Source organism: Poeciliopsis prolifica, unplaced genomic scaffold (genome assembly GCF_027474105.1).
Source record: "Poeciliopsis prolifica strain line A6 unplaced genomic scaffold, Auburn_PproV2 SCAFFOLD016, whole genome shotgun sequence".
NCBI lineage: Eukaryota > Metazoa > Chordata > Actinopteri > Cyprinodontiformes > Poeciliidae > Poeciliopsis > Poeciliopsis prolifica.
The window spans coordinates 4,491,306-4,517,371 of record NW_026562391.1 but is presented as its reverse complement, the minus strand read 5'-3'; the positions used below and the strand labels follow the sequence as shown (position 1 = coordinate 4,517,371).

Sequence of the window (26,066 nt, the reverse complement as noted above, 5' to 3'; positions counted from 1 at the left end):
TCGAGACGCGAAGAGAACTACGTCTCCCAAAATGCTTTGCCCGTTGATGGCGCTTTCGTCATCGAACGCGACAAAATCTGTTGCTAAACAAACCCAGCACAGGTAAGCTAAAGCCAAAATGTGTCTCAGATTTGAATGAGTTGAATGAAAGAAGTATGTTTTCGCGAAATTAGCTAAATGTATCGAGTGAGGTTACCTTTTAAGTGACGTAAACTCTAATATACCGATTTTAAGATTTCGAAGATAGTTGCCATTTCATCCGTCGCTGTGAAAGTAATTATCTCCGCTTACTGCAAATTTGTAGAAATCTGAATTTGAACATGGAGGTGGAGAAGCCAAAAGAAGAGGAGCAAAAGGGGGGTTGCGCTGAAAACCAGCAAACATCGACGGATGCCTGTCAGTCAAAGAGGCCCAACCAGGCTCTGTACGTCCCCAAGCAGCGACGCCAGGACGCTAAAGACAAAACTCCCACTCAGGGAAAGGACAAACCAAGACCCAAACCGCGATATACAGACAAGGCTCGAAAGAACGCCAAGAACAGGAAGGACAAGGCCAACACCGCGGCAGCTGCAGGAGGCGCAGACGCTCAGAGCTGTGACGTGCAGGAGGAGAGGCTGCAGGACGAGCAGGTGATGGTTAATGGGCAGGAAGAGGCTGAAGCTTCATCACAGCAGGATCCGGCATCCCCCCAAGATGAGAAGGAGGACAGCTGGGAAACTTTGTTCAATGATGAAGGAGACTGTTTGGACCCACATCTCCTGGAAGAGGTGAGGGCTGTTTGTGGGTTTTAGCCTCTGTGGCTCTTAATCAGCATTCATCTTCTCCAGCATATTGTGCATACCGTTTTTGGTGGGGACCTCAAATATGTATACAGGAATCCCCACTGATATTTGGTAGCTTGGAGCAGAGTTTACTCCAACCCTGGTCCTGAATGCACACCGCCCTGCATGTTTTAGGCGTTTCCTTGCTTCATCCCCGCTGATTCAATTGATGACTGATTAACAGGCGTTGGATTATTGGCACAAAATCCACTACCGATGTGCCACTAAAACCATAAATGATTATCTTAAAAAAACCCAAACATGCACACATCCAATAAAATCAGCTGAATCAGGTGTATTAAAGCAGGAAAACACACAGGGATGTGTGCCTTGAGGACCAGAATTGGGAACAACATGACTATATGATTAACAAGATCATTTTTTGTTGTTGTTGTTGTTTCTTTGTACATGATTTTGGCCGCCTGATATTTCACCACTATTCTAGTCAGAAATGGAGGAGCTCATTTAAATTGGTTGATTTTTCTAGAACAAAGCTGCTTTTTAAGGCTAATCTATAAATTCTTGATAGAGTTGAGATCAGGTCTTTAAGAAACACGACTTGTCAATTCCCAAACCAGCTTTGCTGTGTTTGTGGTAGGTGTCATGTTGGAACACCAAAGTGTGCCCAGGCTTTAGCCATCTAATCTAAATTGTTACCCTTCAGAAAATGGTCGTTCAGGAACTAATAAAGCTCACACTCATTCTAAAGAGGAAGCTACTTAAACCCCAATTCAGCTTAACATCTGGTTGGACCTACCAAGAAAGAAGCTCCTGCTCCAATAGTGACAAGTTCAAGCTTTGCCCACTTGGACACACATTAAAGCCTTCAGAAGAAAAGTTTCATGGTCAGATGAGTCATAGACTGAGCTTTCAAGAGGGCTGCATCAACTGTCTAGCATAGTGGTTGATTCATCATGCTGAGGGTCATACTTCACCTCCAATCAACTCAGATTGTTCAAACTTTGACACAGTTGGAGAGTTACATTAGTGTCTCCTTTCATTCATATCTTGTGTCTCTCGTCACTCAAGCTGGCTCTGAGCGAGGGCAGAAAGAAGAAGTCGAAACAGGAACCTAGATTTGACTACTACAATATGGACGTGGACGACGAAGACGAGATTGATCTCACAGAGGACGAACTGTCCCACATTGTGGAAATCTACGACTTCCCCGCAGAGTTTAAGACGGAAGACCTCCTCAGGTTATTTCAGTGCTACCAGTACGTATACGTCCATCCATCCAATTGTCTACCTTTATGGAAAAATGCGTCAATATTTTGATAATTACTCTGTTTAAATCAAACTTTGTTGAGTTTTTCTAAAATCAAGCACAGTTGTGCTTCTGTTGCCTCCCTTCTTGCTCATTGGATGAGTAACATTCCTGAATCCGAGTTCATTCTATTTTAGGCATGGTAATTTATGGACGCTCATTCTAATAGCTTCTATTTTTTCATGTACTTGTGATTATGCATCTGAAGTAATATTAGATAGTTTGGGCAGAAGAAAAAACTTTTAAAGGAGCAAATTCATGGGTTATTAAATTGCACCAAATCTTTGGCTTATTATTTGCTGGTGACACAATCACATGCATTCTTTAAGCATGAACCATTCCCAACACAACTAACTTGATCTAGTTTGATTTAAAATGTCTCCAGATTTTGCTCATGTTCAAATTGGGGAGTTTAAATCAGCTGAGCAAGAACCATCTTTGATTGAGGGTTGTCAGGTTTTATGAAACGATCGGTGCTAGATTCATGCGACTGGTGGCTGGGTTTTCAGACAGAGAGGATTCGACATCAAGTGGATTGATGACTCGCATGCCCTGGGTCTCTTCTCCAGCCCCATAGCAGGTGAGTGAAGCTTTGCATCGCTCTTAGCACCATCACTGGTCCTTTCCTTTCTACCACGTTTTGTATGTCTGCAGCTTCGGCCATTTTAACCCCAGTATTTTGGGTATATATAGATATATAAAAAAGTGATGTGCCACTGGACGTTTTCTACCAAACTTGAATCAATTCATAACCTGACTATGTGACCGTGGAGGTGTGTCAAACTTGCTTTGACTGCAGATGATTTGAAGTAATCTTCTATCATCTACTCATAGTCTACTTTAAGGAAATACATTAATATAGGTCCAAGCTCGTAGCTTTTAAAGGCATGGCTACGAGATGGTTTGTTTCTGGAGAAGGCTGGGAGGAAATGGTCGAGTGTGTTAATGAACATTAACAGAGCCTACTCATAATACATCACTTAAGTGTATCAATATCGTAATATAAATGGAGCACAAGGTCTGCTGCTTCATTGTTTTGTTTTACTTTTCACTTTCCAGCCCGAGAAGCTCTCAGAACCAAACACCCTCTGATGAAGTTAAGACCACTTTCCAAATCCTCCAACGCCACCAAGGCTAAAGCCCGCAGCTGCTCAGGTACAACTGCATGTTGCCGTGTTTCTACTTTACATTAATGTCTCTGTCGTATTTTGATTTGCTGCCAAGAGCCACAGACTGACGCCAGAAATTTCAGTTTTTTGCTTTGTTTTATTGTACAGCACTATCTCCCAACTACCCCCATATTTGGATATTGAGGTGGTTGGATCATAAATTTCATTCAAGGTGGGATTCAAAAAAGGTCTTAAAAAGTCTTAAACTTGATCTTCTGAAACCTGGAGATACCTCGATTAGCTTTTCCCACTAGAAATATTGAAAAAAAAAAAAAAAAGAAAAGAAAACTCCTGCATAGTTTAGTTTTATCAGTAATTCCAGCTGGTTAAGACCAGATTATTTGATTCTGGATTCTTGGAATGAGCAAAAAATGCAAACGTTTATGCTTTTTAAATTTTTTTTTTTAAAATAAACAGTAATGTATTAATATTGATCCAGAGAGAGTAGCTAAGACATTTTATCTCCCTGTTCTTATTATAAGACTACCTCCTGCCTGCTAAAGAGCGACCTCAGACGAGCGCGGCGCTGGCTCGGAAGCTTGTGATCGGAGCACTTGGTGTGAAAAGCAACTTAACAAAGGAGCAGCGAGAGGCAGAGAAGAAAAAACTCCAGCAGGCAAAAGGTACATTTACACAAACACATGAAGTTTACCTTTGCTTAAGTTGCTTAAGTTTTAAATGGAAGATTTTTTTTTAGTATCATAAAAATAAACTTTCTGACAGAATGTCTAAATATCAGACAGAAAACCAAGCCAAGGTCAGAAATAAGAATTTATTGAAATGTGGCGCAACCTCCCTCCCCTTATCTGCATGTGCACCGCATGGTCTCTGCCACAAGTGGGGGCTGTTTGCACATTGTCACAGACCTGAGTGGAAAGATGCAAACCGATGCCAAGAGAACTCCATCAGTTGCTGTGCTCATCACTGCAGCTCTATAATCAGCATAGCAGCCATTTTCCTTCATGGAGGGAACATAAGTATATAGGCACAGAAAACCACAACTGCAGCCCAACAAGCAGTCAGTCCAGGAAGCAGAGGTCCGGAGTGCAGCAAACTAAAAAAGCTGCTTTGTTCTCAGCATAGGCGCACCATCAAGCTCTTTATTTAAGATCTGTAAATGCACAGTAAATGTGAGTACAGAACAGCATCACGTGTTAAACTGTATGTTCTGGGAAAGTGATGCCACATATAAAAAAATAACTTCCAGCTGGCTCCTCAGTCTTGCCACCCGCTCCTCACATCCCTACTTGTGGTAACAGCAGATATATATTTAGATCATTGATTCACCTTCTGGGAGATTTTTATTTTTTTTTCTTTCTATAGATGCTTCCACGTCTTCATGTGGGTAACATGTTTGCGCTTGTTGATTTACCTTTCAGAAGAAAAGCGTCTGGCAGCAAAACAAAGAGAAGATGCTTGGGAGGGAAAGTGAATGGACGCAACAATTTTTATTTTTATTTTTTTTGTTATTTTGTTGAAAATTACTTGAACTTCAAGTCTGGTTTTCTGTCAACCAGCCACGATTGGGGCAAACATCTGGACTCGCATGCGTCTTTATTAAAGCACCGAGACTGGATGTGAAATTATTTGATCCAAAGCTTTTATGTTTGGCTTTATGTTGTTTTAAAAGAGGTTAATTGTTGCTTTGATGAAGACATTGTTGAATTTGATGCTAGCTAAGTGAGTAAAGTACACATTTTTACTCTAAATTGCTACTGTTCCTCAGTAATAGCTGACATTTTTAAACTCATACCGGCCTCAGACCAACCACTGCCAACCACAAGCGTTACTTTCAAGACTTTCAGCGAGGATATCATGTGTCGTGCGTCTTTTTTTGTTGTTTTTTTTTTGTTGTTCAAGTCTTGTCCTGTTTGCTAAAGCCCAGCTTACTGTTGAAATCCGTTTGTTGATTTTATTTCAAATGATAAACATCGTGTTCAGTTTGCGTAGATTGTTCATGTGTAAAGATCAGATTGAGGATGTAAGAGACTTAACGACCTCATCTCCATGGTTTTGTAAGATTGAATGAATGATTTTTTTTTCATTTATTTATTTTTTTTGCATTTTTAGTCTTATACAAAAGTGTTTCAGTAGTTTGAGTTGTGGCCTAAACAAGTAAAAATAAAGCACAATCCCAGCTCAAGTTTTTTTTTTTTTTTTTCTGTCTGATGAAATTAATGTGACGCAGAAAAAGTGGAAAGTGTGACAAGTAGCCTTAATTCTGGCACATTCATAGAAAATGTTAATTGATGTACATTGTCCCTATCAAATACATTAAATTAAAGTGAAAAAAGTTGCTTTTCAAAGTTTTTTTTCCACAAGTAAAAAAACTAATGAGTGCGGTGTTTGATCAGTTTAATGAGTCTATATTTTGAAGAACCTCAATTTTTCGTAATTATAGCAGCAAATGTTGTCTGTCTCTACCAGCCTTGCCCTTGGATTAAAAATTTTTAAGCACCTGCCTTGTTTTAGGATTTTGTTTGTAAAAAATGTTGAACCAAATATGTCTGAGCTACAAAATTGGGAGCAATTGCTACCTTTTGATCCATTAAAAATAGAAAATCACTTTAAGACACATTAAGCTCTGTGGCTATATTATAACACATTATGAAAATGTCTAATGGGGTGCAGATATATGTATATATATTTTTTACAAAGGGCTATATAACAATTTATTCTTGGAAAGTTTGGACTGGACTCTTTTTTTTTTTTTTTTTTTTTTTTTTAGCACAAAGCCTTCTCTAACATTACACTTTGAGATTCAGCCCTCTAATTCAGGCTTAGCTCTCTTAACTGAGCTTCCTTCTGAGTGTGCATTCACACACACACACACCCACACACACACACATCCATCTCATGAACAGGAGCGTACTCTAGCAGATGCAGACAGACACCTCCTCTGCGGTTTCACCCAGCTGACTACAGACCATGTGGCACTGCAGCTTGCTCCCGTCTTCTGCCAGAAATCACGCCATGTTTGACCCGGAAAGGTTTTATATCAAACCCAAATATTATTAACTTGAGTGTAGTTGAAAGTTCTGGAAATCGATGTAACATCTCGTCCTGAGTGTGAATAAATAGGGGGACGGGGGAAAACATGCTGATCATGTTCCTTTCAGTCAGGTATTCACAGACTTCAATCCGACACTGCGAAGCTTCTTATCAGGTCGGCGCAAAACTCATATGAGAAATATATTTTGGTTGCAGCCTGAGTGACAGAGACTTTGTGCCACGTTGCGCTAAGAGAGCTAAATTAAAAGCAGCAGCTTCTGAGAAGGCATCATTATATGTTCCTTTAAAAAAAAAAAAAAATACATGGCTCTAAATGAGCTCACAGGAATTCATGTTGAGGAACATTTTTGCATAAGAGAATCATCTGGGTCAGTATTTTGAATTACAAGTTCCAACTTGAATGAACATTTCCTGATTCTGTTTGCTTCTACAGAAACAAAAAGTACTTTTTCACCTGGTGAGAATAGAGTTTTCTGTGAAATGTGTGGCTATAGATACAGATACAGCAGATTTTGTTGATTGTAATTTACTTAAAATCCCGGAGAACAAAGTATGAAAACAGAGGCGTGAAAGCAGCCGTCACAATTTTTTTAAAAAACTCACTTAATGAAGTAAACGGTTGAAACTGATTGATTCCTGAATTTCAGTTACTTTTTAAAGAGACTATCAACTGGTTTTGAAAAAAAAAAAAAGATACAGAAACATAAAGCTCTTAATTGCAACATATGCTACTTTTACACATTTCTGTTTATTATAGGTAGGTTTTAGGGATTAACATGAATAAAAACCTACATCGCGCGACCTGAATCAGACACGGCAATGCCACAAGCTATTCACACTTTTAATTGTAGCCAAATCATGTCAGCTTGTTTGCACTTGTCCAACTTTGTGTGTGAGCCTTTGCTAAAAATATCAGTGAAAAGGTTCAGGGGGGAGCGAGTCCATTTGGCAGGGAAAGCAACAATGCACACTAACAGCAAGCTACTTCGAAGGAAGCATGAAAAGTTCGATCTTCAAAACGTTTCTGGAAGACAGACCCGGTTCTGATAGAACTAGGCTCCACCTTCAAGAACGACACACGACTACAGTCTGGACGGGAGCAGAGTAGAATTTGCTCAATTTCTGCACAAATTTTCAGCCGACCGCCCTGTTTGTTGTCCCTGTGGCTTAGCGACATACAGAGAGCGAGAGGCTGTGTGTGTTTTTTTTCTTCTTTTCGTTAACCAACATCGTGTGAGATCCGAGCCCTGCCCACAATGTCATGCTTTTTATTGTGGCTTCACGAGGAGGTGATGTACCGCAGAGCAGCGTACTGGGAGACTCGTACACAATCATTAGATTAACAACACAAACACAAACCACTACTGAGCAAGTGGTGAGCACAAGTGCAAGCTCTGCTCCATGCATAGAAACGTGTTTCATAAAGCAAATGAAATGAGGCAGGGTCTAAATAAAGGAGTAATCTCATGTGCCGGCACAGTAAATGACCCCTGGAGGAGGAGGGTGTTGTGTAACCTAGGAGCAAACACTCAGAGAGTTTATCTTACGTCATTCGATTCGCTTTTCAAATTTTCTAACTTTGCGTCTACAGACATTCTTTTAGCGGAGACATTGGTTTTAAATTTCGTGCTCCTTTGTCCTCTGTTTTAAGCGCAAGTGTACAAAAAACAAAGGCAGAGCTTCATTAGAGGTGAGCTGTTATGTTCGCTTGAGCAGGTTGTGGTAGGTCTTCGGTCTAAAACATGTTCAATCTCATTCTTAGATAATGATATTTAAGCCTATTTTGAGCTCCTTTCAGAATGAGCTGTTTTAGGGGCTCTGCCACTTTAAATACAATTACAGTGGCTTGCAGAAGTATTCATAGCCCCTCTCATTTTTCAATATTTTGTCACGTTACAAGCAAAAAGCATAAATATATTTAATCAGAATGTTATGTGAAACACCAGCTGTGAAGACTGAAACCTTTGCCCATTCTTCTTTGCAAAACAACAAGCTCAGTCAGATCAAAAGGAGAGTGTTTGTGAACAGCAACTTTCTGATCTCGCCACAGAACCATGCTGTAAGTTCACCTTTATGGCACAGTTGCATGACAACACAGACACTACGTAGCAAATTAATAGGGTCTATTAACAAAGTATTAATGTGTCTTGAGCCCCCTGAAAGAAATATCAGGTTAACTTTACTCTAAGTGAGAGATGACAATGAGGAAGAAAAAAATCTTGACCAGAAAAGACTTTTCACTAAACGAGAGATCGCAACAAATCCTTTAAACCAAGAGTACATCAGTCAGTAAGTTCTCTCCTAATTAGAAGGAGCTGAACGGCCATCCTCCTTCTCAGTGGAGTGAAACATAAATCACACGATATTACAGACTATAATCCAGACTGGATTACAGTCTCTAACTGGATTATTTGGACACCAGGTGGACATGTTTACAGCAAACGCAGCATTGCGGGAAAAATAACCTCATGCCAACTGCAGCAAGTAAAACACACAAAAACTGACTTTTTGAACACGGTCCCTTCAAACCAATCCAGTTGTCTTTTAATCAAACAAACAATTCTCCAATAATCATGCTGTTCTGATAAAATGCTGTCTGTAAGGTTTAAAAGGTCTTTAAACAACCAGTTGGTTTGGTTTGTAAGGGTTAAATCTCTCAGTAGATCACAGCCTTGTTCTCCCTTTTGGTCCAAAAAAACATAAATTTCGAATAAACAGGGATCCATTAAAAATAATACTTAGCATAATTTTATATTTAATTCTGATATATCTGTTTGCTCTGTAGGCTCATATAGTTGTGTAATTCCCTGGAATGGCCCAAGGCAATAAATGTCAAGCGGATATTATGTGTACGGCCTAAGTGGAGTACTCTCATTATGTTGCGTACGCTCATTATGTTACGTACGCTCATTATGTTGCGTACAACACAAGGTGTTATTTTGCGATTATTAGCTAATCTAACACAGCAGCTTGCATGTTATGTTTCTTCTGCATTCTTTGCACATACAAACTGCAGCTCAAAAAAGCACATTTCATTAATAAACTAGACAAACATATTTTATTGCCCTCTTACCAAGTCAATCCTGGACAGGAGTTGGCTTCACACGGAAAATATGAGGCAGCAACTCGGTTACTGTTCGCTATTATTTTCTGTTTCAATTGAAAATCCACTTTAGAAAAAAAAAAAGTTTAAGTACAGATACGTAGTCATCCATTTCGACGTCGGAAGAGAGGGGAAAACTTTAAATGTATCGCTGGACTCATTTACTTGACAGCTAGCGCGCGGTCTCTTCCTCTGAAGAAGTGGAGTCAGAATGTCTGGGATCATGAGCGCCCCCTGTCATGAGGCAGGAGAACTGCCTGCCTCACCTCCAATCTGTTCTCTGTCGTTTCTGATCTCAGCAGACAAAACATGTTACAAAATAAATACTTAGTACAAACCACAGGGTGAAAATAAAAATCTAAATGATCTTATTTATTATTTTTCCATAGTGACCAGTGAGACAGAACTTGTCTTACCCAAATATATTTATATAAAAGGGAGGTGTAACTGGGTCTACATTAATAGTTATATATTTACACAAAAATGATTTCTTTAATGTATTTGTCAGTTTACATCTGGCTGTTCTTGTGTTCTTCTGTTTCTGTTATGGGGGTTTGGTCCTCCAGCTCCGCCTTACTTTCTTCTTCTCTTGTTCAGGGTCCTCCAGGACTGTTATAAATGTTAAATTATTAATTTCCTCTTCCCTTTTGTCATTCGTTCCACTGGGGAGAGGCAAGTTTTGTGGTCTATTGGAACCCTTTCATTCATATTCTTCAAATGTTTATTTTTCCATCTGTGTTGATTATATGTTTGAATATTTTCATTTGAGTTATTACGCCTTTATAACATTGTTATGTTGTATAGATTGGGCTGGAGAACATCTCCCGATTGACAGATCAATAAGCGGAGACTGCCTCCAAACCCAGACTTGATGCTTTGTGGTTTGTCCGATCACCACACACACAACGCAGAAGTCCACCGGTCACAGAGGCATCATGGAAGAATTATATATATTGCTATTTTCACCCAGTGTTTTATACTATAAAGTATTTACTTTTTCATTTAGCTTAACCAATTTTAATTTTATACAAATAAGTTTATTTAGTCTGTTATTCCTATAAGATTAAAACCAGTAACCGTAATAACACTGGTGTGATGTGAAGCTAGCTACAAACGATGCTATTGATGCTACATATGTTAAATACGTTCTAGTAGAATAGCTTAGGAATGATAAAGCATCTGGTGTGGACATGTTGGTATGGAGGCCCCCCAAATAAAAATCTGCTTAGTACCCCAAAAAATCTTGGATCGGCCCCGCAGATCCTTCAAGAAAAAGTACAATAACAAAGTTTTATTGTCACAGAAATCTGATGTAGACTAAGCAAAAACTCTGAGTTGCTTGTGTTTCGAAGAGTTGAGTCAGTGATGATAAATAAAAAAATAAAAAATTAAAAATGGACCGAGGAATGAGACAGACACCGTGTTGCACCTCCGACTGCCTGAGTCATGCTCAATGCAGCTTGCAGAATTTCTATATCCTGACTGAAAACTCTTATCTTTATTCTTACTTCTCTTTCGTTTTAGCTGGCAGTCTCAAGCCCTGCCCACAAATAACCAGTACTGAAATGATCAGACATTTTGTAAATCTGACTTTTATTCTTTCGCTACTGTTACCAAGTACTCTGAAGCTCGATGCAATGGTACAACCAGATCTCGTGTTGCCTCCTTGTGTTTGACAAGGAAAGATCAAACAAAGAGGAAGTATTTGTCAAGATAAAATTAACAATACAATCAAGTTTCAACTTCAAAGTACATTAAAATTCTGCATAAATTAAAGAACCTGAAGAACAATAGTTGAGAGAGGTAATATAAGACTGTACATGACAATACATTTGCAATACATTACAGTATTTATTTCAAACAGAAGCAAAATAGCACCATGAGATGAAATAAAATCTGAATGAAAACTAAAATAAAGAAAAAGACACAGTTCTGCCAGTAAATCCTGGATGTTGTTATGTGGACGGTGAACATACTGGAATCCCCTTTTGTTTACTTGCGTAAATACGTGGACAATTGAGTGATGCACGATTCGGGTTCTCCTCATGTGCCTTCGTCTCACTACTTGTAACTGTGGTTACGATTTAAACAAGGCGTTAACATTTGTTTAAAAAATAAAAAGGCAAGTTTTTGAATCTGTAAACTGTTTTATCACAAATCATGGTCCAGTTTTTGTCTTCCTTTGCATCCCTTTCTCTTCCTACATTTATTCTTTATTCCTATTTAATGTTCAAACAAAAACCAAATCTTCTCACAACGATTTATCACAGGACCCTAAAAACAACAACAACAACAACAAAAAGCCATTTCTGTCCTTTCCTTCCGTTCACTTTCTCCCCCTCTGTCTCAGCTTTTCCGATTTACTGTTGTTTACTCTTCGCCGCCTGGCTGACTTCTGAGGTCTGGAAAAGAGTCATACAGTTCTTAAATGTACACGTTCCCTAATTCACAAGAAGTTGTTGGAAAGTTGACGCTGGTGGTCAAACAAGTCCTCCTCCTCGGCGCTGTACGCGTCAGCTGAGGAGAAACGAATAAACCAAGAGATTAAAACAAAAAAAAAAAAAACAATCAGTGCAAATTCTTCAAAAGGCGAGGGAGTTTTTATATGCAGCATGCTGCGTTACCTGCGTGGCAGCGGAAGAGATAAACTCGTGCTCCGTCGTACTTGCACCGGCAGCGCATGGCATTGTTTTGGAAATCAGACTCAGCCATGTCCAGGGAGGGGTTCACTTCAACCTGCCACAGGAAGAGACACGGAAGGAGAGACAGATATCGCAACTTATTATCACCTTCCACATATTCAGAGAGCATTCATTAAACTTTTAACTTTTCATTTCACACCTTTATCTGATAAACTGATACAAAGTGGTGCGTAGCAGTCAGTGGCGTACACATACGTTTTATTTCAAGGTGTTTCAAATGGGGAAAAAAAGGGCACTTTGGCTGTCTGAGTGGCGCGAGATTTTTTTGTACATGTATCTATCTAATGCAAATCATAAGCCATATGCAAACAAGCTTGAAAAACATACACATAGTTAAGAAAAAATGTCAAGCAAAGTTACAAAAATGTGGGACATTTGCATAGTTTAAGAATACTAAACAACAACAACAAACAGTTTTTAAAGTGTTTTACTAATGAACATGTGGTATGTATATGTGTTTCCCCCCTCAATCAGTGCTTTGTGGCCCAGATTTTGTTGCGTTTACTTCTGCGAGAATGTTACTGTGCTGCCTTTGCACTTTTAGAAACTGAAGATTTTGCCCGATATTCTTGAAAGAAATTGTGATCAAGATCACCCGTGAACATTGATTTTGCCACAATTTCTCAGTTGGACTAAAGTGTGTATTTGCAATCGTCCAGCAGGCTTTCACTCCATCCATCTTTCCATCAACTCTCATCACCTTTCCCATCGCTGCTAAAGAATTAGTCCTGAAAGAATGATGCCACCATTAACGTGTTTCTTAGTGGGGATGGTGTGTTGCACGATATTAGTCTTCCCCTCCATTCAGGGTTATTCTCCTTTAGGTCAGAGGAACCTTCCTCCAGATGTCTGCTGTGGCAAATTCTAACAGGAGTTAATGTGGCTCTCTTTCAACATCGACTTCCTTCTTTCCCACTCTTACATAAATGACAGATTTGTAGAGTGCGCGACCCAATGGTTGTCTTGTAAACAAATTCCCCACTTTCTTCTCCCCAGAGAAACCACACGTTCCTTGGCTGCTTCTCCGATTAATGCTGCCGCGATTTAGTAGGTTTGCAGTTTTCAGAAGACGAAATTATCAGCGTCTCTTTGAGATGTCCAAATTTGAGAATACTGTTCTGTAAGCTAACCCCGGCCAAAATCTGTGCGCCTTGGTCTTCGTACAATAGCTGGATTTATGGTAAGATTATATTACCAATTAGGTGACTTCTGGAAGGGGTTGATGGATTTCATTTAGGAGTGTCAGATTAAAAGATGACGAGTACAAGAACATGTCACCCTTTTAAGATTTGGTTTTACACGTACAGTCCCACATTGAAGTTTGTGTCATAAAATGTTTTTTTTTTTTTTTAAACTGGCCAGGCACTTCATATGACTGAGGAGTCTGAGGTTGATGGACTCGTGAACTCGTCTCTGCTTTGAGATCAGGGGCTTCCTGGAGGCTCCCCGGGTCACATGGGAAAACACGTTTTGCTCTGGACAAAACGAAACTGTACATTTTGTCCTTTAAAAAAAAAAAAAAATGGAAAAAAACTTGGGGGAGGAGGGAAAAGTCAGTTCGCTGGACGGTTATGGAACAACAGCTCGCCGGACAGAGAAACCACAGGATTATTGTTTTCTGCTTTTCTATACGGCGTCGAATGTATGAACTCAGACGACGGATGACATCACTTTCCAGGGTTATCTCTACAGGGAGAAAGGGGGTTGCAAAAAAAAAAAAAAAAAAAAAAAAAAAAAAGCCCAGAGATGCAGATGATGGTTTAGAGTTTGCAGCCTATCATTAGACTGCAGTCATGGTTGGTTGCCAGGGCGGCTTGTTTTCCACTCTGTCTGCCTCCCATATATAAGAAAATGAACTTTCCTGATGCACACATCAAACAGATAACCTGACCACATATTCATTAAAGCGGCCCAGTTTTTTAAATTTTTTATTTATTTATTCTTTTTATGTACCGTTTAAATCGTGCGGCCCTATTTATATTTACAGCTTCAGGATCCAGGGTTAAAAATAATCACAACCGTCGTTTCTTTTCGTCAACTCTCAGGTGACGTTTTCGGGAAGGTGAACCGGATGTGTCGTCACGGTGCGCGCTGGAGGCCGGAGAGTGACTTCGCTTCAGCCTCGCGACAGTTAATGCTTTCTCGAAAGCTCTTGTAATAATGCGAAACAAAGGGCCCACAAAAGCTGTTTTACGGGACAATGAAAGCCCTGTTGCGGTCGCGTCAAAAAACGCCTGAGAAGGTTGTGCTGCCGATCTCTCAGACGCGAGCGCAAACCCCCGGGGGCTGAGGTGGACGTGACTCATCGGCGTAAATGTGCGCTGCTTTAAAGTGGCTGCCTGCTGAAGACGCAGGAACACCGAACGAGGATCTACGGCCCCTCCTTCGCTTCTCGCAAAGCCACGAGGAGCTTATCTGCTCAAAATCGGTCAGGCCTTTACCCTTGGCCAAGATCAGGCCTTTTCCCGAGGGTAGTAGATGTCGCAAGTGCAAGACGTAAACAATCTGAATTCAGCACAAACAGCCAGAATAAAACTCAGAAAAAAAAAGGGGGGGGGGGGGAATAACTGTAAACACAGTCCTGGTGATGCTGCTGAGAAAAAAATAGAATAAATGATAGAGATGCAGGAGGGATGAGTAGGTCACCGCAGCAGATCGGATGTCTCGGTGGAGAGAGAGAGACAGAGAGAGAGAGAGAGAGAGAAGGCGCAGATGTGGACGAGCTCACGTTTCAACCTGCAATGTGCTGACTGAGCTTTTCCTCCGCCACTAGGTTTGTTCTCTCTATAAAGGGCGGACTAACAGTAGGTCTGCTTTCTATATAAATCTAGACTAAATTTACTTGTCTTAAACACGCACACACCCTTCAGACTGCGTTGCTGCCGTACACCTGACTGACTGGAGGGCCAGCTAAGAGCCATTTAGTGAAAATTACAGCCTTTTATCGCAGCTTTTATCTCACGTGTGCCTTGAGATGTCGAAACGCAAAATGCTCGCTTTGCTTTTCGCTTCCCTTCCCCCCCACAACCCACTTTCAGGACCTCGCCACCAAAATCACTGATGACGTTTCAGCAAGAAGTTTAAAATAAGGATTTTCATAGTTTTCACTGAACACCTGTTCAATCACTGCTGAACGACTGCGTTCATTTCCACAGAGGAAAGGCGTTAAGCAGAGAGGATGGATGGATGGATGGAGAAAGGAACTGGAAATGTAGGAAAATACAGATTTCCTTTATGCTCTCCCCTTTTGTACCAAAATAAAGCTCCCAGATTTTTCCCAAAGGGCTCACTCCCAGGATGTTGTTTCCTAGCCGGGCTGACCTGAAAGATGTACTCGCCAGGCCGAACATCTGTGATGTCCACCCACTGGCAGTCGATGTCATGGCGGTACGTGTCCCAGCAGCCCACAGAGATGCCCTGCTGGCCCCAGTTGTAGCAAGCGTATCGCTTATGGATACCTGAAGGGGTAGAAAACACAAATATGGGACGTTATATACGTTACATCTGTGTGGTGCATCGTTTCTCATGGCAGTCACCGCGGGTAAAGAATAAGAATAATCTACAGTCAATGAAAGATTTACATATTGAGTATAATGCTGTTTTTTCCCCCTTTGTACCAATTTGGTCTTTACTGTATAGATGACTTTTATAAGCTCTCTTGTGTTTAATCACTGTTTTTTTCCAAACCTTCTTTATCTTTTGAAGTGGCTTAGAACAATAGTTCTCTAGACAACGTTACTTTTAAGATCCTCTTTTGATGTCTCTTTTTTTCTGTTTCCCTAACTCTCTGACATGTAATTATTTCACACATAAAAAAGCTTTTAGCCTCGAGGGATAAACCAAAGATTTGGCATCAAATACAAGGCAGCTTTGCAAGGAATAGTTTTTACAGCGGATCTTGGGGCACCTTGTCATCGTCCATTTGTCACAATTACGTATTTCTTTCATTTTCTATCTGCAGTTTTGTCATATTTAGACAGCCTGCAAGTTTGACAAAAACACAGAAGAAAATAGTTGGAAATTCCCAAAGAGATTTTTGTTCCAAACTCAGCACAAAGAGGAGGAGCACCGAGACCTGTCACTTCTTTACTTGTCCTCTCTCGGTGCAAAATATGCAATAATGATCACGTGCAAGGACAGGAGAGAAAGGGAACGACAAAGAACTTCCCCAGAAATAACGGAAAGAGCTTAAAAAACGACCAAAGAACTGTTAATCCGAGGCTCCGTCACCGAACCACAGTGTTAATGAATTGTTTTTAGTCTGGTCACAGCTCACCGTCGGGGCAGTAGGTGTCCTCCAGGCAGAAGCTGGCCTTGTGACCTTCAGCCACCTTTGTCCCGTTGAGGGTGAGCAGATCGTAGTGGGTGAACACCTCGATACTGTGGTAGTGTCTGGAAGCAATGCGGGGAAAAAACAAACACAAACCCCCCAAAAAAATCACAGTTATGAAAGGAACTTAGAACAGCCTTCGTGAAAACAATTCGTGTGTTTCTTTTTCGGTCCCTTGATTTCATATCAGTGTGAAATATGACTGCCATAAATGCGGCCCGGGTTCCCTGGAGGTGTCAGACGGGCGTGATGAACAGCTGGGAAGTCTCCTGGGAAAAGGGAAGATTTCACTTTCCAGCTGCATTTCTTTGCTCCGCAGAGCAATACCCAAAGCAAAAAGTCACCAAAACTCCAGTGAAAGCCTGTGTTTGCTAGTGGAGAAGGTAGCAATTGGGTTGTGGTCGTCCTCCTTGTTCTAGGACACAGAACCACAGCTGTGATAAGGACTCAGGCGTCTGTGACGTTGGTCCTGGTCACGACTGTAACAACAGGGTTAGCCAGTAACGAGGACGCTCGTTATAAACTTTATCTGTGTTTGTTAAATGTCAGACGTTTAAAGGGTGACTGCTATTTATAGACAGTAGTCTATTTTACGCTGCACTCAAGGATCTCATTTCACTTTCTAAATCTTGTGTTGCCATTCGTGTAAGACGGCAGAGGTTTCGTTTGACTTTGACTGGGCCATTCTAACATATGAATGTCTATTGATCTAAAGCATTCACTTGTATCTCAGGCTGTGTCATTGCCTCTGGTTGCCTGTAACAGGATTGACATGGTTTTAGCTCCGTTCATGTTCCCATCAACTCTGACCTGTTTACCTGCCCCCATGTTGCCGTCACCACCACCATGTTTCACCATGTTTTCAGCCATATAAAACCAGGCCACAGTGGTAACGTTTTGGCCTCATCCGACCAGACATTATGTTTCTTCCAACAATAGCTTTATGTTTCCTTGCCACTTTAGTTTAAGGACCAGATTTGTGGTGTGCACAACTGGAGGTTGTCTTTTTAACAAACCTCCCCTGCCCTCTCCCCATGCTGGTCTCTGCAGCTTCTCCAGAGTTGCCACATGTTTCAGAGACATGTGGCAAGGAAAGAGAAAACGGGGCTGAATGCAAAGACATGACTTCACATTAAACGGTCCCTTTTTGTAAATCCAAATCTAAATATTTGTCGGAGAATTGAAGCATCTCTTAAAATACTAGCTGAAGGAGCCTCCCTCCCATCCTCACCTGTGACACTGGTGCCAGACCCAACTCTCCCTGGTGGCTCGCGGTCTGAAGTCAGCCAGTCCCATGTTCATGATGCGGGAGGAGAAGCGCAACAGTCTGCGATGTCCGTAGGGCCAGTTCATCCTGGCAGCGGAGGAGGACAGGCAGTTCTCCTCGTTGGCGCAGGTCAGCAGGTGAAGAGGCCGGTCCTCCAGGTAGGCCGACTCCTGGACTAGCTGGGCGTCCACCACAAGGTCGGGAGCGGCTGCAGAAAATCATTCAGGTTCAAAACCAGACGACATTCAATCTTGTGCGTTGCTGCTTAAAAAAAGTTCATATTTGTATGTATATAATCCTTGTGTTTGCTTCCTGCTTCCACAGCAAACACAAGGAAGGCGAGCTTCTAAAGCTACAACAACCAGTTTCCACATCCACAATTTGTTTCCCCCCACATTTTCTAGTTTGGCACACTGACACACAACCAGATGATACATTGGAGTTGAAGTTCATTCATGTGTTGAAAGACTGTGTCTGATGTTCTGCCTGTGAATGATCTCAACAAATTTAAGAGGTTAAAACTGATCAAAATTTGAAGAAAAGTTTCCATTTTTATCCCGCTGTTGTGAATATAATGTCCACCACCTGCTGGAGTAACATGGAATAAAATTCCCAGCCTCTGGGAATCGGCTGGGGTCAGGAACTGGAGGATTTTCAGCCGGATGCAAACAGCGGGTTGGAAACTCAAAAATGTCCATTTCAGTGTATGCATCATAATAAGGCTACCAGGTTGTGGTAGCATCAACGCTCAAACTCCAAATCAGAAGAGGACAATATTGGCTGATTTCGGTTTTTAAGATGAAGCCACAGAAAGCAGACATGTTGATGAAGCGTTTTGAAAGAAGACTGCGCTTTCTATGTCAAAATCGGTTGCAGTTTGTTCAAACTGCAAGAGGGAAAAAACTTTCAGCAGGATTAACAGCGTGCATAGTGTGGTCATCTCAGCAAGATTGTCGCTATATTTAAATAGCTTCTAACGCACAATTAGTGACTTTTTCTGGTGTTAGTGGAGCGTTTTGGAGGCTCTGACCGGTAGCGCCCCCAGAAAAATCTTTTAAAGGGGAGCCAGACCAGACCAGTAAAAGCTTTACGGCAGCCCAAAATAAAATAATAAAATTAAAAGATGGATCGTTCTTAAAATCCTGGCAGTACAATTAGCTTATCACCTCAGCCACTTACAAGGCGCTCACAGGCAAACCGGTGATCACTCAGCAGTTCCTCCCAGCAGCAATCGGACCGGCACAAGCGCAAGACTCATTACCATTATTAATATCACTGAACAATTATTATTTTTTTGACTGTTGATGTCGATTTAATACAAAGAAATGGTGTTATATGTTGATGTTCCACTGTGAGTTGGAACATCTACATATAAACAAAAAAGTAAAAAAAAAAATCAAACCAGCCGTAAGAAAACTTCAAACGTGAAAGTTTAACTGATGGTGTATCTTTGGACCTCTGCTCTTTATATAGAGAAGCTGGCAGCACTGCAGGTCAGTGAATGCATCAAACTGAGCTCCAACAGGCTCAGTTTGCAACGATGAATCACAGAGGCACTGATGAAGTCAGACAATGTACAGACGAGAAAGACACAATTTAAACAGGAATTATGTTTTTGAAGACGAGTTGAAACATGGCGGCAAGAGACTGAGAGAGCCAGACTTTCAGCAGCAGTACAGCAACATGTCTCTGTCTTACGAGGGATTGACTTTGCAGAACTGTCCTGGACGTTGGGAGCCTTTTGGAAATCCAAGACTGAATGCAGGGAGACGTTTTCTACAGTCCATACAGGGACACTTTTAGTAATGTGAGCCCTGCTGGACCAGGTGGTCAAATAAGTTGTTGGAGAGAGATTCAAATGTGATTTTGTTTTACTCCCTGTTTTGTGTGTGCAGGTCCCCCCCACACATCTGGCTTCACTGCTTGTGTTCCCACTGTGCACAATGGCTGAATGGCTGGTATCGGCACAAGAACGGAGATCAGCCCCGAAATTCTGATCGGTGCGTCTCCTTTCAAGATCAAACAAAATACGAAAAGTGCCAGACTTATGGGATACATTTATAGTGCGGTCTGAAATGAAGACTTTACCAGCAAGTGGAGACAAACAGCTGCGAAGCAGAAATACCAGTTTCACATAATACTAGTTCCCCACAAAGCCTGTAAATAAACTATGCAGTGTAGCATTTGCTCGAATTTTATTTAACAATCTCTTTTGCTACAAATTAAGCCGCCGGGTTTGGACTCACTCTCCACACATGTCACTCCGGCAGCCCGGCCGTCTCCCCCTCGGGGACAGTAGACCTGGCCGTTCCTGCGACACTGCTGGATGGACATCTCTGTGCCCACGCAGTGGGTCCCACTCAGCACCACGTCCCTGGCGTCGGAGGATCCCGGCCAGAACCAGGTCTCCTGAAAACGCAGAGAAGCAGAGCACATTCAAGCACAAAAATAATTAGACACTTATGCCCTTCTGGGAAAACAACACGGGACAATTAGGAAGAATTTGGTACAGAGAAGCACACAGTAGGCCCTACTATAAACACTAGAACACATTTTTTTATGGGCACTATCAGTACACATTATCACATTTTCCACTCTTATTCACAATTTGAAAACTGCTTGTTAAATGTTCCAAGCAGCTCCCCTCCGTCCTCCTTCCTCCCCCCCCAAAACACACTCGCTCTGCCGTTTCCATGCGCCGTTCTATTTTCAGTTTGTTTGCTCTCTGAGTTTTCCTCTCTTCCCCCCCTCTCTTCCGATCTCTCTTCACTTCACTTTCCCTCTTTTATTTTCAGCGCACTGGAAGTGGACGTTTGAGAAGCCTGTAATTACTGCAGGCCTCAGTAATAACACAGCACAGTCATACAAACAGCAGGATGGAGAGAGAGAGAGAGAGAAAGAAAAAGAGAGAGAAAAAGAGAGAGAGAGGGAGAGAGAGAGAGAGGGAGAGACAGACAGGAGGAACACACAAAGAACAAAAGTTCACAGACAGAAAAAGAAAACGACTGGAATTCACCTCATGAGCTCTGGAGGCGAATCCCAAGCCGAGCTGTCGGCAGACCACCATGGCCTCGTTGAGGCCAAAGTTCTCGCTGCAAACCGAGCCCCAGCGCGTCGCTCCTCCGACCTCCATCAGCACCTCCACACGGCCCTCTCCACGGTCCCTTCCGCCCGCCAGACGAATCTGGAGCCGCAGAGAGGAGCGAGCGTCGCAGTTTCAGAGCAGAGACACTCGTGTACTTTGAACATAGAAATGTGTCTGTGCGCTCGTCTCACGGTTGTCTGAATGCCCGTGTTGGGGACGTTGCAGCGGACGGCGACGTCTTGGGTGTGTTTGCAGGTGTAAAGTGGAACTTGCTTGTAGACACAATCCAATATAGACTTCTCTCTGCCAGTGCACTGGACGCTGTTCATGTGGATGGGACCAGTACCTGAGGAGGAGTGGCGGAGAGACAAGACAGAGGTCACATGCAAACTGCAAAGCTGCTGAGGGTCGTGCACATATCCAGCTCTGGAAAACAAAAATCACGAGTTCACTTAAAATGATCGATTTCTCTGGTTTTACTCCTTATCGGTATTTGTTTGAGTAAAATGAACATTGTTCTTTTATTCTATGAACTACTGACAACGTCTCTGAAATAAAAAAAAAAAGAAAACAAGTTCATATTCATGTAGAAACAACCATACTAATGTTTTAACTCGGGAAGAGTTCAGAAATCAATATTTGGTGGAATGGCTGTAAGGTTTTCAATGGGGTTCAGTGCAGTGGGCTCTTTAGAAATACGCTTTATAATCATATTCATTAGAGCCCTAATAATATCCATAATGGGGTTGACAAATGGCATCGATCACAACTTGAAATAATGACCAACAATAAACGACAAGTCATGCCTGATGTTTTCTGATGCTTAACTTTGAAATGTCTGAATCTTTATGTCTATAGCACATTTTGGAAAACCACTTGGGCAGCCAAAGTGCTGGACATATAGAAATATGTAAAAAAACCCAGACAAACATACTAATCTTATATAACAGGTGCCACGAATAAAAGCCTGGTTTTACAAACATTTAAAAACAAAACACAATTCTTAACTCAGATAATTAAAAATGTAACTTTTGACTACTCACAAGTCCAAATCGTAATGTTTAATTGTATGTGTGAGATATTTAGAAAGACCCTGTGACTCATCAAAGTGTAACTGAAGATTTCTTGAATTCTTCTCATTCGTCAGAATGTGAACGGATCTTAAATCACCATCCAGGATAGTCAAAAAAAAAAAAAAAAACTGGTCATGTCGAGTCAATGCACATTTAGAGATATGTAGAACAGTCACGAAACCGAATTGATGATAAAACGGCCTGCCACACACTTGGAGCTATTCTGGCGCTTCATCGGCGGTGAAAGGTCAGAGTTCGATATTTTGTAAACTCATTAGCGAGAGATTAGAAGAACTAAGCATTTATGAGAAAAAAAATCCCAAAAATTTACTGATAGGATGCAAATGAACCAACATTTTGATGGATGAGTCAAGATGAGTGATAACAAGGGATAAAGCAGCACGACTACAGCAGGTTAGCAAGAATTTTCTTTTTGTGTTTCTGTGTCTGGATGCCTTCAGGGAACACAGAACATTAAAGGCAGGCTACCAGCAATGCTTCGACACACGTGCATTAATACATTGATCAATTAAAATCAATCAATCAGGAGACAGAAAAGGGCACACATTGCTTTATTGCAAAAGGAAAGATCTTAAGAAACATCCTGAGTTCAAAGTGAAAAGACTCATATCTAAAGATTCAGACTACGTATACAGTTGTTTTGTTGCTTTTTTCTTCTTTTGTTTTCTTACAAGCTCAAGAAAATTACGAATATAGTCAGTAATTCACTTCCTGAGTGTTTAGTTGCCTGAATTTGTGCTATAGCACTGTGAGTGGCGCAGTTGATCATTGTGCCAGAGAAGCAGTGAGGAGAAAAAGATGGATTCGAATGGACAGAGTCAGAGAAGAAGAAGAATCAAGAAAGTGGGTCAGAATTGATCAATAGGAGAACCAGGTAGAGGTGCTGTGTGCAGGACCGGCCTGGCGTTACATCTTTCCTTGGGATTATGTGAAACGCTTAAGATCAAGGATTGTGGTCCAAACCCATGGCTTTCTAAGTAATAAAAAAAAATGTATATATATATATACACACCTTTTTTCTTCATAATTCAATAGGTCTGTACAGCTTTGGAGTTTGTCTTTTTGTTCCCTGTCATTTGCTTTGATTTTTATAAGTTGCTTGCGTAATACATTTTGTTGAGTGATTTTTTTATTTTTCATTTTGTTATTAAATACGTACACACAGTAGTGTGATTTAAAAACAAAACAAACAAACAAACAAACAAACAAACAAACAAACAAACAAACAAACAAACAAACAAACAAACAAACAAACAAACAAACAAACACACACAAAAAACCCCACAACTTAGTGTTACTATAATAAAGTTATTTTAAAATTAAGCTGTTTTAAAGTTATGGTTCCACTTTCATCCACTGTGCAATCGGATAAAAGGCCTCTCCAAACCAAACTGCTGGCTGAACCTCAACCCCAGCCCGCCTCTGTGTCCGTCAAACCTTGTGAAATTATTGCCAGAAAGCTCGACTTTGTTTTCCTCAGACCATAATACGTTTTCCAGCAAGCCTTTCGGTAGACTTTTCACTTGCTTTCCCAAATTATTATTTGTTTAATTTTTCCCAAGATCTAAGCACTTTCCTTTGTCAGAAAAAGTTTATGTTTTGCCACCCAGCCTCTTGACTCAGAGCTTGGCAAACATTCCTGCAGATCCGTTAATGTTGCTGCAGTTTTTGTAATGTCTGTGTTGCAACAATGTTTTCTCAAATCGATGACGACACTTCACTTTGTCCTTGCTGTATATAATGCATCTAAAATGCCCTCTGTGCTCTTCTGGCTGACTCATACTTTTCAGAAAGAAATCCCTTTGATGCTCTGGACGACTCTGTAAACTATTGTTTTGCTGTGAGAGGCGGTGTAGGAAAAAGCTTAACTCAAAAAGCTGAATTTCATTTGTAAGTAGTTAGAGGCATTTATAATGATGGCAAGTACACGCTGACTTCTATTTAACACCTCCTTGAATGTGGGCAACACTGAAAATAGCCACATCGCAGGTTTTTAAGAGCGTGTGTTTGCTTATGCAACCAGATTATTTTTGTTGTTTTATTTTGGTTCTAAGAAATTTCAGTTTAGTGTTCAGTAAAGTTGTTTCAAGTTATGGGGCCACATAAAAACTGGAAAAAGTTATGAAATTATTTATTTTGGCATATTTGACAGTGTGTGTGCACTTTCTTATAGCCACTCTAAGTAACAAGTTTTAGTATTTTATCCACTCAAGGGCAAAATAACTTATAGTAGCAATACTTATTTTCTTTAAAGTATTTTTTTAAAATTTCAGAAGCAGGAGATTCAAAGGTATTCATTTAAATAAGTCCTATGTTCTACTAAGCCAGTATCAGCTTCTCAAAAAAGAAATTGAACTTCCACAATTGTAAGCCTTTTAACAAAGTACACTTCCTCCTAAGTGTCACGCATTTGGTTATAAACTCAAGTAAAGTAAGAAATTATCTGCAGATTTTATTTGCATTTGATTCAAAACACACAAACAAACTCTGACTATGAAAAAAGGGACATGAGTGTGAGGGGGACAGTCAGTGGTAGGTAAAATATGTCCAAATCAAACTCTCTTCTTCACCTCAAGCAGACTTGGTCCTGCACAAACGCACACATCAAAGACTCTAAATTGGCTCTGCAAACACAATGTCTGTTAAAAGCTCAAATGCCTTCTGGACTTCTGATGTGGTTCTGAAACTCGGCTTTCTAGAAGCCAAACTGCAAAATGAAGGAAGGTCTGCTAGCACGTCTAAGTTTGCGAAGGTGTTTGAGGTCCTGGCAGGAGGACAAGGGACGCAACACATTAATAAAATGGGAAAGAATGCATTTCTACTTCAGTTATCTGCTATTTCTATCTCTCCAATAATTATTATTGGTCAAAAACATCAATCAAAATAATTTCCCAGCATTTTTCACGTCCACTGTCGTCTTCTTTATGCTCGTTTTTGTCCTTTGTCTGACATGGGTCAGCGTTTGCTGCATTTAGCCAAGTCTGATCAGTTTAAACGAATCCTCTTCTTTCCTGAATTGTGTTTGGTGGGAGTCAACAAAATCCTACAGAAGGCCACAAATGGCCCCTGGGCTACACTTTGAACGTCCCTGGTGTAAAATATATGTAGGAACTCTTTGAGTGAAGCAGTGACTTTGTGGAAGGTACTAACTTTGTCAAACTGGAGGAGGTCTTGTAAATAATGGTATCAAAAATTATGTTTGGTTTTAGGGTAAAGTAAAAATGAGAGCTGCATGATTTACAGGCCAGAACAGAAAAAAACGTATATATATCGCAAGCTACATCAGTGGCTATGCGAGTTGCACAACCTAAAATGATCAAATAATGAAATACAGGGAATATCAGAGATCGGCGTGGTGATCAGCAGGAGTCAAAAGGTCCTCTAGTCAAACTCTCTCTAGTGCTTCAGGAAACCTTGGACTTGGCCTCGTTTGGAGAGTACATGAAAGGCCCTGAAATGGCTCTGCAAACACAAATGCATGTGTGATGTGGCTCTGAGTCTTAGAACGCTCTGCTTCTTAGAACCAAAATAAATCCCAAATTGCAAAAAACAAAACAAAACAACAACAACAAAAAAAAAACGAGCAAAATCTGTTAGAAAGTCTATGTTTGTGTAGGTGTGCGAGGCCCAGGCAGGAGCCCCTCCATGCCCTGTAATTAGGCTTTAAAAAGCTGATGATGTCATCAAGTGGATAGCGTCAGGCTGTCTCCGCTGACTGCGCAGCCCCGTCTTTACGTTTCACTCTTATAGATCAGAAAAGAACCTTGAAGCCACTTCGCTCCGTTCCGACACCCTGACCATGCCACCTAGTTTTAATACAGCATTTAAAGCGGCACGCACATGCTTTCCAAGAATTATTCCATTAAGGAAAGTAGAGAGAAGGAAATTCACCCAGACTATTAAAGGACATGCTGAGTGCTCGTTTGGGCAGAAAGATAATGGGAGGAAATGAACGTGATTACAGGCCAACTGCAAGGAGTTCGGCGAGAAGAACCACTGGAAGCGAGTGTGAGAAAGTGGGGTCTCGCTGCTGTTTGCAGGAGAAAAGAAAAGAAAACAAAAAAAGCTCGACTCCACGACAGCCGGCTCGGAGGATACATTTCCTCACCCACAACAAAAGCTCAACCCAAAACAAATTACGTGCGAATGTTTGCTCCTGCCCGCCACTGATTGCCTGACGTCCCGGTTTCAAAGCGGCGCAAGCTTTTTCTCAGCC

The 26,066-nt window shown here is 41.0% G+C and overlaps 2 protein-coding genes across 2 annotated transcripts in view; one reads left to right on the top strand and one right to left on the bottom strand.

The window, feature by feature from the left end:
* The first annotated feature begins 12 nt into the window (after nucleotides 1-12).
* On the top strand, nucleotides 13-5,716 carry r3hcc1l (R3H domain and coiled-coil containing 1-like). Its single transcript, XM_055041736.1, has 7 exons — nucleotides 13-102; nucleotides 305-767; nucleotides 1,851-2,038; nucleotides 2,598-2,668; nucleotides 3,148-3,243; nucleotides 3,740-3,880; nucleotides 4,637-5,716. The coding sequence occupies exons 1-7, from the start codon at nucleotides 32-34 to the stop codon at nucleotides 4,687-4,689; spliced, it is 1,083 nt and encodes a 360-aa protein (XP_054897711.1). The 5' UTR covers nucleotides 13-31; the 3' UTR covers nucleotides 4,690-5,716.
* A 5,230-nt stretch (nucleotides 5,717-10,946) lies between these two features.
* Nucleotides 10,947-26,066, bottom strand: part of LOC129367252 (lysyl oxidase homolog 4-like) — a 29,371-nt gene continuing 14,251 nt past the window's right edge. The window contains exons 8-15 of the mRNA XM_055041564.1: nucleotides 20,948-21,102; nucleotides 20,688-20,855; nucleotides 19,918-20,080; nucleotides 17,636-17,879; nucleotides 16,351-16,466; nucleotides 15,396-15,532; nucleotides 11,997-12,108; nucleotides 10,947-11,889 (exon numbers count right to left, since the gene is read on the bottom strand). Coding sequence (XP_054897539.1) covers nucleotides 11,819-11,889; nucleotides 11,997-12,108; nucleotides 15,396-15,532; nucleotides 16,351-16,466; nucleotides 17,636-17,879; nucleotides 19,918-20,080; nucleotides 20,688-20,855; nucleotides 20,948-21,102 — 1,166 coding nt within the window. The 3' untranslated portion in view covers nucleotides 10,947-11,818. The remainder of the gene's footprint in view (nucleotides 11,890-11,996; nucleotides 12,109-15,395; nucleotides 15,533-16,350; nucleotides 16,467-17,635; nucleotides 17,880-19,917; nucleotides 20,081-20,687; nucleotides 20,856-20,947; nucleotides 21,103-26,066) is intronic.